The sequence below is a fragment of the Rhinatrema bivittatum genome, chromosome 3 (assembly GCF_901001135.1).
Source record: "Rhinatrema bivittatum chromosome 3, aRhiBiv1.1, whole genome shotgun sequence".
Lineage (NCBI taxonomy): Eukaryota > Metazoa > Chordata > Amphibia > Gymnophiona > Rhinatrematidae > Rhinatrema > Rhinatrema bivittatum.
In genome coordinates, this window is record NC_042617.1 from 526,983,198 (window position 1) to 526,996,955 (window position 13,758).

At 42.1% G+C, this 13,758-nt stretch overlaps 1 protein-coding gene and 1 long non-coding RNA gene across 5 annotated transcripts in view; one reads left to right on the forward strand and one right to left on the reverse strand.

Moving 5' to 3' along the window:
- The window catches only part of ASXL2 (ASXL transcriptional regulator 2), a 399,260-nt gene extending 391,261 nt beyond the window's left edge, over positions 1-7,999 (forward strand). The window contains exons 13-14 of one of the 2 annotated variants that reach the window (XM_029596278.1): positions 3,541-5,371; positions 5,439-7,999. In XM_029596278.1, coding sequence (XP_029452138.1) covers positions 3,541-5,371; positions 5,439-6,037 — 2,430 coding nt within the window. In that variant the 3' untranslated portion in view covers positions 6,038-7,999. Of the gene's footprint in view, positions 1-3,540 lie in introns of both variants that reach the window. The other variant, XM_029596277.1, reaches the window with a different exon arrangement.
- The window catches only part of LOC115088226, a 111,302-nt gene that overhangs the window by 45,747 nt on the left and 51,797 nt on the right, over positions 1-13,758 (reverse strand). The window lies entirely within an intron of this gene.

Consider the following 13,758-nt stretch of genomic DNA (forward strand, 5'->3'; position numbering starts at 1 on the left):
TCTTATGTTCTTATGTCTGCCTTAGGCGCCCCTCTGCCTTAGGCGCCCCTGCTACACATGGGGGTTTTCTGCTTCAGTCATTTTTATGTTTTTTTTTCTTTGTAGAAACCAACTCTTTTCCCGCCTAGACCCCTTGTGAGTCAGCTACCTCACAGGCAAAAGGGAGAGAGGTGGTGCTTTCAGCAGGTGCGGTTTCCTGTTTTGTCCTGTTCGGACAACCTATAGCTTGGGAATCACCCATATGTGAGAACTACCATCCTGCTTGTCCTCGGAGAAAGCAAAATTGCTTACCTGTAACAGGTGTTCTCCAAGGACAGATGGATGTTAGTCCTCACAAAACCCACCCGCCTCCCGTGGGAGTTGGTTTATTCATGTACAAGCCGTTAAGCCCGTTAAAACGGGCTACATTACATTTTGTTTTCAGTCCATTTTCTAACACAGCACCCTTCTACACTTTTTCTCCCTCTCTCCCCCTTCCCCTCGTTCACTCCTCCCCTTTCCTCCACTCAGTCTTACTCACCCTCTGTCTCCCCCTCTGCCTTCTTCCCCTCACTCTCACCTCCCTCCCCTTCCCTCAGTCACTCCCACCCTCTCTCCCCTTCCCTCAGTCACTCCCCACCCTCTCTCAATCCCATCCCCTCCCCCTCAGCCCTCCTCCACCCCCTTTTTCTCTGCTCCACAACTTCTTACCCTTCCACTTACTCACATCCCTGTCTCTCACCTCTCCTCATTCTCCCTCTCCCTCTCCCCCTTCTCCCTTACTCACATCCTGTCTCTCACCTCTCCCGCATTCTCCCTCTCCCCTCAATCTTCCCACCCCCTACCTACCTCCCTCCCACACACTCACCCACTACCTCCCTCCCTCTCACTCAGTCCCTCCCTCCCTCTCCCTCAGTCCCTCCCTCCCTCTCTCTCCCTCCCTCTCTCTCTCTCCCTCAGTCCCTCCCCCTCTCAGTCCCTCCCCCTCCCTCAGTTCCTCCCTCCCAGTCCCTCCCCCTCACTCAATCCCTCCCTCCCTCCCTCTCACTAAGTCACTCCCTCCCACTCCCTCTCTCCGTCCCTCCCACTCCCTCCCTCCCTCTCTACTGGCCGCTGCCGCCGCCCGCCACCACCCGCTGCCGCTACCGCCGCTGCCGCCGCTACCGCCCGCTGCCACCGCTACCGCCGCCGCTACCGCCACCCGCCGCCATGTTTTTTTTTTCTTACCCTGCCTAAGACCGACGTGCTCGCCCGCACATGCGCAGTAGAGCTGCTCTCTACTGCGCATTTGCGGCACGTCGGTCAGGCATCATTTATCTAGTTAGATTAGCTATATCTTGGACTGAAGGGACTCTGCCTAAGGGGCAGGGTGATGACTAGAGCTGCACATTCTCAGTAGGGCATGTTTGAAAGTTCTAGATTTTTTTGAGATCAAAGTTTCATGCCGGGTTCCATTCAATGATGTCACCCATGTGTGAGAACTAACATCCTGCTGTCCTCGGAGAACACCTGTTACAAGTAAGCAACTCTGCTTTACACGGCAGGGAACCCTGGCGTGCCTCTGTGTGCGTATGTATTTACACGTTAATATGAAGTTGAAATCCAGGAATGACTCTGCTCCACCCACGCCCTGCCCCTTTTTGGGAACTTTTCATTTATGTACAGCGGGAAATATGCACGTACTCGGGTGACTTTTAAAATCTGCTCAGCACGTGCCGACCCAACATATTCATGTATATCCTGGTTTTGGCACACATCGGGCTTTTAAAATTCACCTTAAAGAGGGTGATTTTATAACAGCCCACTAATGAAAATTGATGGGACTGTACATACCTTAGCAAGCAGGAATAAATGTCCAGGTGAACATTTAAGGGTATACTTTCGAAAATTGAAAGTACACATGTAAATGATTTCCAAGCCCCAACTCCAACCCTAGGAATGCCTCTTTGCAGTATGCATAAAAGTATGCAGAAGTCACTTCTGCTTTTGCTTTTATGCATACAACCCTGAGGTAATTTTCAAAAGCCTATTTATGCACGTAAAACCATGTTTTACGTGCATAAATCGTTTGGTAAAATCACCACCAAAGAATATTGGCAGAGGCTGAGCATTAGAGGCAACAAGAAATCAAAGGACACCTGCAGTCTCCAAATTTGGACCAGGACCACAATAATTTTATTATATCTATAAAAACCTTTTGTGCCCACTCAGAAATTTCTCTCATGCCATCAAAATCCTCTCTTAGTTATGGCCAGTGTACAATCATAGTTTAAAAATAGCTTGAGAAAGTCTTCAGTCTTGTTGGTTGACAAACAGTCCAGCAGTCTATTAAATAATGAAGCTGCACCTTCTCTTCATAGCTGGCCATCAATGGAACATGTGTTTTATAAACCTCTAGTTAATCTGTGCTTTCTATTTGTGCTATAAAACATATCAGTTATTTATATTTTATCCAAGTAGTCAACCTTATGATAGAATAAATACTTAAGTTTGTGTGTCTGTAACATATTTGGACTTTTCCAGGTTTGAAAGCACAGGACTTTACAGCACCTCGAGTTATCTGTATATATCACATAGCAGAACATGATATAAAATCATATCCTGCCTAGAATTGTAGATATAATTCAAAAACGCATTGCCGAACTTATAGGCTTATGTATTTGGGACCATCATACTGCCCCCTCTTTTTGTCTTTTAGAACATGAACTTACCAGGGTTTACTGATCTATGCAGTTCATGTTCTAAAGACAAAAAGAGGGGCGGTTTGATGGTCCCAAATACATACGTCTATACGTTTGGCAATACGTTTTTTAATTATATTGAAACTATCTTGATTTGCTATCTATAAGGCTTCTTTTGTGTGATAGAATTGTAGATAGGCAGGATATGAATATTTTAAATATTGTATAGAAATAAATCTCATTTACAATTTTCTAACAAATGGAATATTTGACATCTGTGAAAAAACACAGGTTCCTTTACTGTTTCTGTGTATTCAGTACCTCATTATTATAAAGAATATTAATTACATATCAAGGAACCATAGCACATGCTATGCATTATAACATTCATCTTTAGTAACAAAATTTAAGGCAACAGATCAGGCTGACATGTTTTGTTAAAAAAAAAAAAAAAAAAAAAAGTATATTTTGGCAAATTCCAAGAACCAGCTCTCATGTTCAGTATTATGGAAAAATGAATAAAATAATGTGATCTCGTTAGTCTATTCAAATATATAAAATAAAGATTAGCAAACGAGTTTGCAGGTAATATCCTTTTTTGGGACTTAAACATTTGTGAATATATTTTCGTAAATAAAACTCCTTTCCTCATGTCAGTGCAGTATGAGCTCAGGATGATGTTATCTGAACAGACGTAAAAACAGCCAATTTGTTTGCCTCCTTGACCTCTCTCCCTCCTATCAAAATTCTTCAACCAACTTTTTTTTTTTTTCAATCCTGTGATAGCAGTAGCCGGTGACCTGCGCAAAAAAATCATCATGACTAGATTATTTTTTTTTCTTACATTTTGTAAATTTCTCTGCTTTTTTCTGTTTTTCAGATCCCTTTCCCACGAGTCTCTTCAATGCCATTTCCTGGAAGCCAGGTCTCTCCTGGGGTCTGTTTCCCATCCCCCACTAACAGTCCAGGAAGAACAGGAGCCAGGACCCTGGCAGACATTAAAGCAAAAGCCCAGCTGGCTAGAGCCCAAAGGGCAGCAGCCGCTGCAGCATCTGCCACAGCAGCCTCTTTTGGGGGAACCATCCCAGGGCCTGGTCCAGGAGGTGGTGGTCCAGGAGGAGGGGAGAATAGTACAGCAAGTGGAAACAATGAAACTGGATATGGGGGGAACACACTGGATTTGGGAAGAATTGGAAGAGGGGGAGGTTCGAGAAGGTCTGTGTTTCCTCACTCCGAAACCCAATCCCAAGTTGAAATGCAGGCCACACACCAGGCATCAGCTCACAATGCTTCAAGAGCACAATTACAGCAAACCTCCACTGTACAATCCAGAACTTCAGTAAGTAAAACAAGCATAGGCAGCACCATACCATTAGAGAAAACAAATACAGATACACAAAAGTGTGCTGATATGAGCCACTCAGATGGGACAATAAATCAAATTTCAAAAGCAATCTATGGCTCAAGCTTCATAAAGAATTATGTCAATATCAGAAAGGATGAAGAGCCTTCATTTCCAATAGGTTCAGCCATATCTTCAAGAAAAACCTTAGGAGCATCACCTGTCAGTAACAAACCAGTTGGTGAGGTGGAGTCCAAAACAAATGCTCATAATAATGTAACCATTGCAGCATCTCCTGCCATAGCAGAAACAAGCCCACGTATTAACCTGGGAAAAACAACACCTTTGGCATCTTCACCATCTTCTGGTTCCATTGGTAATACTGCCACCATGATTTCATTGAGCTCAAATATGCCCACGACAACCCAGGCCAGTGTCATCATAGATTCTACTATGTCATCTACAGCAGCTTGTAGCACTGTGCCAGTAATATCTAGCCTTAAACCTCTGAGAGATCTCTCATGTACAAGTGGTCTCCTTCCTAGGACAAGCTCCAACATTCCTGCTAACAATCCTCTTGTTACCAAGCTGCTCCAAGGGAAGAATGTCCCATTAGAACAAATTCTACCTAAGTCATTCACCAAAGTAGAAATGAAAACTGTTCCTCTGGCTCCAGTTCAAGGAATGAAGGCACCCAGTGCTGAAAGCACTCCAGTGTTTCCATCAGTAGGAAATGACAATGGAAGAGAGGAAAGAGATGCAAAACAATCATACCTAGCTAGGGAGCAGCTTGAAAGAATCCTCTACCGGAGTAGGCAACTGCCCCAAAGCCAAAGGATCCTGCAGCTCTTTTCAGGAAAGGACCTGAGATACAACAGCATTGACCAATCCCAAGGCTATGAAGCACTCAACAAAGCAACCCAAGAGCAGATTCTACAAACTCTGATCAAGAGAGCACAAGGACAGAATTCTATGTCAGTCCTACATCCTGCACAGTTCAACCTCAGTCACTCAGGTTTTCAATTAGAAGATATTTCCTCCAGTCAAAGGTTTATGCTAGGTTTTATGGGCAGACGGACTTCAAAACCTGCTATGTCTGGCCACTACTTGCTAAATATCTCTACCTATGGCAGAGTTCTTGACAGTTTCAGAAGGGCTCCTGCCATGAATCTAGACAACTGTATGTGTCTAAATAGTCCTGCTAATGCAACCAAAATGGAGTGTAGGGAATGCGAAAGAGAGGCTGTGGATGACAGCAATGATGATGATGTAACAGATGTAGATAGTGATGACACAGCAGATGAACATGAACATATCATGATCAAAATGCAGCCCCTTACTTCTCAGATCTCTGGTCAGTTAGAAAAAAGTCCAACATCCATAGTGTAGAAGATCTAATTGACTCTATGCTCCCAGCAAGAGTGTAAAATTGGAAGCAACCCTGCCTGAAAAAGGAACAACACAGGAGGGTTTTTGTTTGTTACCTGGAGACCAGGTTTATGATGGATCCACTTCAGCTAGAGGTTTCTTTCAGGCAGCCCAGGTTAGAATGGCAAATGTCCTAGGAGGAAAAATTGTACACCATTCTCCTGAACTCTATAAGACTGCTCTCCAACCGATGGACTGTCAAATGCATCAATCTCAGCTGTTTTCATCTTTACAATCTCAAAGGATGTATCGAAACACAGCACATCTTATTGGACCTACTTATGGTGGTACAATCAATGTTTCCACTTCTCCAGATATGAACCATGGCCCCATCTTGCAGACAAATTGCAACCAAGGTTCAAACAGCCCTGGGAATGTTATGTCCTTTTCTGTAACTGTCACAACAATCCCTACTAGCCAGACTGGCAGCCATGGTCAACCCATCTCTGTTCAGGCCTTTTCTGAAGACAGCAATATGGATGACTCTTCTTCTAAATGCTACTGCAGGTTGAAAGCCATGATTATGTGCAAGGGCTGTGGTGCCTTCTGCCATGATGAATGCATTGGTCCTTCAAAACTGTGCGTTTCCTGCCTTGTGGTTCGGTAACAAAGACTTTTGGGAGGGACACAACTAGTGGTGGTCATTTTTTGTTTGTTTTATTTTTCTTCCTTTTGGAACCACAAACAGAAGGTAGGAACAAAAAAATGGTTGTCAGTTTGCACTGGAAAAGGCAAGCTGCTTTATCAGGAATACAGAATTGCATTATTGTTTGTAAAGCAAAAGCTCTTTGTTAGTGAAAGTCACTGTAGACTATATGAATCATGATAAGGCTTTGCACTTGAGGACTCATGTAAATAAGTCACATTTTCTCTAAATAATACAATTTTTCAAACTTATAGAACATTATTGTCATGATCATACTTTCCTTACCTTCCTCATCTAATACAAACACATCTTTAAAAAATCATTGTTCTGGTTTAAGTGCCAATTTTGAGTCAGTTCTTTTTTAAGTTTCAGTTCATGCACAATGCTGGATCAAGCAGGAGCAACTGTTTTCTTATTGAAAATTGTATTCAAGTGTCAACCTAACAATTACCTATAGATTTACGTATGGTAACTTTAAAAGAGTGCAGAGCATCCATACACGCATGCATATGCACTTGAGCGTGCATATGCAGGAATTTTAAATCGTGTGTGCAGTTGCATGCATATGATTTAAAATACACTCATCGCGCTTATGTGTGCACTTAATTTTAAGTAGTTACATGAGCAAATATAGTTCACGTATCTTCCTTAGGACTTTGCTTTTACATGCTCACATAAGCAGATTTTAAAACATGCATGCATGAAGGACAATCCCAGTTTTACCAATTTGCCCAGCCTAACTCTTTGTCATTCAGACCCCTTTGATTTTTCAGCCTGCACGCCCCCCAGTTTATTTCTGCAGATTTACATCTCATCAAGAGCAAAAGAAAATATATGTGGTTAACAGCCTGCCGCACACTGCAGCCACTGAATTTAAAATACGGATTTACATGTGTAACTGTTGAGCCTTCCCCGGAATGACCTCGACATGCCCTAACTCTGCCCCTTTTCCCCTCATGTTTGGTTGCTCGTGCATGTGCAAATACACTCAAAATTAGGCCGTTTTAAAATACAAGTCGCTCATGCTCAGACCAGATATTTGCATATATGGGCCTTTTAATGCGAGCAACTCTTTAAAATTCATCCCATAGTGTGTTAATATTTTGATTCAAAATTGTAGCTCTAATCTCCAGCCCAGTGACCAATAGCAACAGTTACTAATCAGATTAGAATGAGATAATGTTAATAATCCATTCCTTGTTTCTTGAATATAGCAAAACCTTGTTACATTAGACCTTAAAGCATCAGTGTTAGAAACATACATAGGGTGATCATCCATAACTCTCTTAAATTTCCTGGTGTCACCTTACTATTATATTAAAGTTATGCATGTCATATTTCTTCTGAATGTCATGGAGGGTTAATCAGTATATATCTCAAACTGAGTGAGATTTTTGTTCATTATTTTCAATATTCATAATGGAAAAATTCTGAGAAAGTGGTTTCACTGGTTAGTTACAAGTATGTTAGGATATTTCATAGAAGGGTTATTGTGTCATAGAACAACTCAACAAGTTGACTTATGATGTCACAGAAACTGTACAGTAAATCTTGTTAAATTATCAGTGAAACCAATGTTTCTATTATAATTATGTTTGGTACTCTATAGACAGATGGCATGATTAAAGTGGTGGTTATCTTCCTACAATGGGATCCTTCTCATAGAGATAGATTTTAAAAGCCTTGTGCACGCAAAAATGGCTACATACGCATGTACATGGACCACGCGGGAGCTACATGAATTTTAAATAGCTGAGAAGAGTGTGAGTACATTAATGTGCGTGTGCCCAGAAAAAGTAGGTGGAAAAGGAGCGTTTCAGAGGCGGGGCCAGCACTGACGAGTACAACCTCTAATTTTCCTCAGCCAGCGAGCTTATGTAATGCACGGAACTGTGCTACAGCTGCTCAGTAGGCATAAGATTCTGGTGAACATTGAGGGGGGGAGGGAGGGAGGGAAAGAGAGAGATTTTTTATAACACTCAGCCTGACACTCAATATATACACCATTATAAGGGGGCATTTTGATTTGTGGTGACTTTTGGGAGCTGGGTTAGGATTAGAGGGTGTTGTTACAGACAATTTCAGAGGTATTCATTGTAAAACTGAAATCATTAAAGAATTTTAGACCTTATATTTATTTATTTATTTATTTAGTGATTTTTATATACCGCGGCACGTATAGATATACATCACCTCAGTTTACAGTAAACAATAAATTCGCAACAGGCTTTACATACAACAGGCTTTACAGGAAGTAAACAAATGACAGCAACAGGCTGTACATAAATAACGGATTTCAGGAGTGCCTAATATAACTCCTTTAACTATTAAGAACAAATGCATATTCTAATTCAATAACGAAGCAGGAGAGATAATAAGCAATTAACCTGCTACAGGCCTATTCCATTAGTTAATGTCAAGTCACAAATATTGCAAATAGGAATAGCAGGCGTAAAGGGAGAACAGAGAAATTAGCAAATTGAAACAAACATAGGGGAGAGAAAAGGAACAGGGAGCTAGTGAAAAGTAAACAAGAAAACGGCATTTCAGATTAATCGATGATCATTGCTTGAAAGCTTGTTCGAACAACCAGGTTTTGAGGTTTTGTTTGAAAGTTTTATGGCAGGATTCGAGACGCAAGTCCATGGGCATTTTGTTCCAGATGCAATGAACATTCTCACAAGAGGAGTTGATTTGTACACTGCAGTCTCTGCTAGCTGCAAATCAAATCCTTTTCATCTTTTATAAGATCTAAAATTCTTTAATGATGTCAGTTTTACAATGAATACCTCTGAGTGTCTGTAACAATACCCCCCCAACCCACCTCCCGAAAACTCACCATGAATCAAAGTGCCCCCTTACAATGGTCCATATATTGAGTGTCAGGCTAAGCCTTATAAAGAGTTTCTCTCTCGCTCTTTGCACGTAAGATATGCTTGTAAAGCCGCAGACATACGCACATGAAGAGCATTTTATAACCTGCGCATATAGGGGTAGATTTTCAAAGGGTTACGCGTGTAACCCCCGAAAACCTACCCCTGTGCGCGCCGAGCCTATTGTGCATAGGCTCAGCGGCGCGCACAAGCCCCGGGACGCGCGTGTGTCCCGGGGCTTTCCAAAATGGGCAGCCGGGGGCGTGGCGGCTGTCCGGGGGCGGGGATGTGGGCATGGCGGCGGTCCAGGGGTGGTCCCAAGAGCTGGCATGGCGCGCCAGCACTTGGGCAGGCGTAACTTCTGAAAAAAAGGTAGGGGGGATTTAGTTAGGGCTGGGGGTGGGTTAGATAGGGGAAGGGAGTGAAAGGTGGGGGGGGGGGGGACTGAAAAAAAAGTTCCCTCCAAGGCCTCTCCGATTTCAGAGCGGCCTTGGATGGAACAGGGAAAGCCATCGGGGCTCCCCTTGGGCTCGGCGCGCGCAAGGTGCACAAGTGTGCACCCCCTTGCGCGCGCCAACCCTGGATTTTATAACATGCGTGCGGCAGCGCGCGCATGTTATAAAATCGGGTGTACATTTGCGCGCACAAATGTACCCCGCGCTTGTAAGACTTAAAATCTGGCCCATACTTTATAAAATAGTGCATATCTTTATGCACATTTATGGGCGCACACGCAGCCCTTTAAAAATCTACCCGTTAGTGAGCAGGAATTGAGAGGTAGGACTTGGACCCTTTTCATCATGTGCATCCATAATGTAAGAGATGACCCAGGTCTAAACTCATCTAAGATTTTTCCACTCATAGGGAAGAATAGACCCTGTCTATTGTGTTTGATTCATGTATTTTCGAATACATGAAAGCATTTGTAGTCCTATTTATACCTATTAAGAAAGTGTCTGAATATTTTGTTATGGACATTGAAAAGTCAAAATTTGCACTAAAAGTCTCATTGGCTTTAAAAAAAGAACCCTACCTATATCTCTTTGAAGCTGAATGCAGGAGATACACACAGAGGAATTGTACAGCAGTGGTTTGTTCACAGCTAGTCTATTGAGTAAACAGAGAGAGTGCACATTGGTCAAAAAAGGACTGTATACTGTTCTAATTAATAGAACCTTTTAGGGAAAAAATCAATACAAAACATAAAACCTTCTACAAAAGAAAAAAAAAGCATTAAATGTTGCCTACTGGCCCTTGTGAGCTTTGGTTTTCTAGACTCAAGGAATCTATCTTTTATCTGATTTTCAGTTTATTAAAACCCACCTCCAATGTATGTGTTGCGCATGCTAGTTCCACATACAAATCCCTCTTGATAACTGTTTAGCATGGGAGATTTCCTCTCCCTGCAAACCCTAGTACAGAGAAAAAGTTCCCCTCTCAACCTGTGATCCCCAGCACAGCATCACCTGCCCCTTCCAATAAGCATCCACTGGTGCATGAAGAACACACTGCCCCCTTACCCCAAGGCACAGCAGGCTCCCACTCCTTTGGACCCAAGTCTTATAAATCCATATCACCAGGAAAGATGTTGGAGCTCTCTTGCCTGTAGTGCTGCGGTGGGGGTAGGCAGGCTGTAACATCTCTGCTGCCCATGAAAAACCTGCTGTACTGAATTGGTAAATTATGGATCCAGAGAAGTGGGAGCCTGCTTTTTTTTTTTTTAGTTGGGGGGAAGGGGGGGTTACTGATACTTTAGGGAAGGTGGAATGCCTCAGTAAGGAAATGTTTCTGATGAACCAAGGGGTTATCTTATCTGGTTGGGGAGGGGGGGGGGGGGAGATTATGCTGTGCCTAGGGGTTTCCTGTGATGCTGTTTGTTAGTGGGGGGGGGGGGGGGGGGGGGGGGGCCCATGGAGGATCTGCATTGGAACGTGAGACGAGAAGAAGCCCTCCATGCTAACTGACCAAAAATGAAAGGGCAGGTTAGCATAGGGGATTTTGTCCTTAATGTGCATACTAAAAATGTAACATCTGATCCCAAAGGTGTTAAATTTATACTCTTTTTAATGAGTACACAGTAAATAGTGGGTATGGAAAGCATACCATGCTATGCTCCATGGGCCTGGCAAAACTTCATTTGCAGATGACATTCCCTCATTTACATACAGGTAATTACTAATTTTAGTGCTCATGACAGGGTCTTTCTTAACATGCACATGAAAACCTTACTTCATAACACTCTTTTTAGTTTGCACAAAAGGCCCTTAACATATACATTTGCTTTATTATATAGGCCCTTACATGTTGGGCTGGCAATGTGTGCTTTCATACAGGAAACCGACTTTCGATTCTTTAACCCTTCTCCTGCTCCTTAGGATGGTCAGGAGCTAGGGCTGTTGCAGAGACAGGATTCACATCCCCAATTAGGAAGGGAGTCTTAGCTATAATGCAACAGTGATGCCTAGTGACCAGACTCTGGGTGCACATATTCTGACTCCTGGTGGGGACCATGGACTGTGGTCCTTGGATGAGGATAGTTACTATAATGGTTAAATTAAATGAGAGGTAGAAGGGGGTAGAAATTGGGAAGAAACAAATGAAGACTCATGGAGCCATAGCCCCAATAGATGCTGGTGCTGATTGAGTTGGAAGGAGCAGGAAAACACTGCTAGACCCCCAAAAATATAGGCATCAGTAATAGCATTACTAAACACAGATTGTTGTATACTTACAAAGTTGGTGCTTTCTGTGCAGATTCTGAAATATCAAAATATTCATCACAGTAGCTTACAATCTGCCCTTTCAGAAGCAAGTTGATTTTGTAGTGGCAGGTTTCTTGAGTTGTTGAGTGTTATTTAAATTATAAGAAATTATTGCTTGACACTTCTCATCAATTAAGCAAAAAGGGATTTATGGATTAATACATGAGGGTCGTATTGTAAAGATAACATGTTTTAGAAGGCCAGGGTGATCAATGAAAAGTTTTATTTTTTATTGGCAATATTCCTTATTTGTTCTGATGTTGGATATAAAGGCCAAGAAGTTAGGTTTATTCCCGTTATTACAAGCCAGGTAGCACTTGCATCATCACTGTTTTTTATCCTACCTGTATATCATTTTTCTATTTTGCACTGATAATGTTGGTAGCATTGTTAATAGCCATCTACAGATATTTGTTACTGGAAGTTTTACAAGTATGAGGAATAGAGGAAGGGGATCTGAGGGTCTTCGAATCGCAATAAAATATGTACTTTCTACCATCTATCATTGAAGTGCATCTGATCAGTAACACCAAGGATAAAATACACACTTATGTATCTTAAATACAGTCCTCGCTACAGACACATGAAAACATATGTTTTCAGGTTACACATGCAGCACACAAATACGTTTTTTTCACAGAAGAGTACAGTAAGGGCCAGACTTTTCAGTCACCAACACTAATGTGAAATAAAACTGTTCTTATAGACAACACTTATGCCCTAATTATGATCATTGACTCATTATTCTCAGTCCCAGCATTGAAAACAACTCCAAAAGGAAGAGAAAAGAAAACCACTATTTAAAAAATATTCTTGCAGAAAGGAATGGTAACTTTCAAACGAATGCACAGGCACACATATACATGTGTGCGTCGGCACACACCCAGAGACACGGCCATTTTATAACACGTGCGCACATATGCAAGCATGTTATAAAATAGCCTAGGCGCACACAAAATAGCATAGGCCCAGCAGCGTACGTCAGCTTACAGATGCATAACTGCCTGTATTTTAAAACAGACACACGTCCAGCCAAAGACCAGTTTTACCAGTTCATCCACCAGTTTGGTCAATGTTCTCCTAGGTCCTCCCAAACACCCTGGTTATATAGCCTGCACATCCCTCAGTTACCCCAGACCCCTCACAGATGCCTGTATATATTATTTTTTTTAACTTACACCTCCTCCATAGCAGAAGTAAAGTTACACGGCACTAGGCCTGGGTACACGCCAGGAGAGTAGGTATTTGTGCGCACATCTCGTGGCCCCGCCCTGGAACACCCATTCCCCATCCACACTGTGCCCCTTTTTCTTCTGATTCGAAATGTGTGCATCTTCCTGCTTTATAAAACAGGGTGGACGAGTGCTAGTGCTAGATACGTGCCCATCTAGCGATTTAGATGCGCGTCCAGCTTTTAAAATTCACCTCTTAGTGAGTAGCATACATTTGTGGCAATAGCATAAGCTTTTTCCATGCACTATGATCACAATTATACATTTATTTTTGAAATTCATACATCTGACTTGGAAAAATTTCTAAAACATGTAAAAACATGATAAACTGACAATATACACATTTTCTACCTTTCCTTAAAAAGAAAAAAGTTATTATGAAAATAAATACATACACAAGAAAATGTAAGACATGAGCAAGATTAAAAATACAAAAAAGGAAAAATAATTTTGTATTACAAAATTAAAATGAATTTCAAAAAACACCAAGAAGCAAATATTAGGACCCGCGCACAGGTGCGTGCAGCGACTTTATAACATACACGCACTTGTTATAAAATCGGCTATACACGCGTGTATATGTGCAACTTTTTATATTGACGCCCACATCTTCATGCAAATGGCAACTCAAGTACATAGGTGGGAGGAATTTTAGTTGATATGTGCGCCAATGCAATTCTGTTTCCCCAGTTCGTTCCCAGTTCACCCAAGTAAAGGAGAGGACTTCCTAAACCCCCTAGCTAACTTGCCTCCCCCTTTTACCCTATTAGCTCTGACCGTTAAAGCCCCATTGACTAGCATAGTTTTGACCTAGA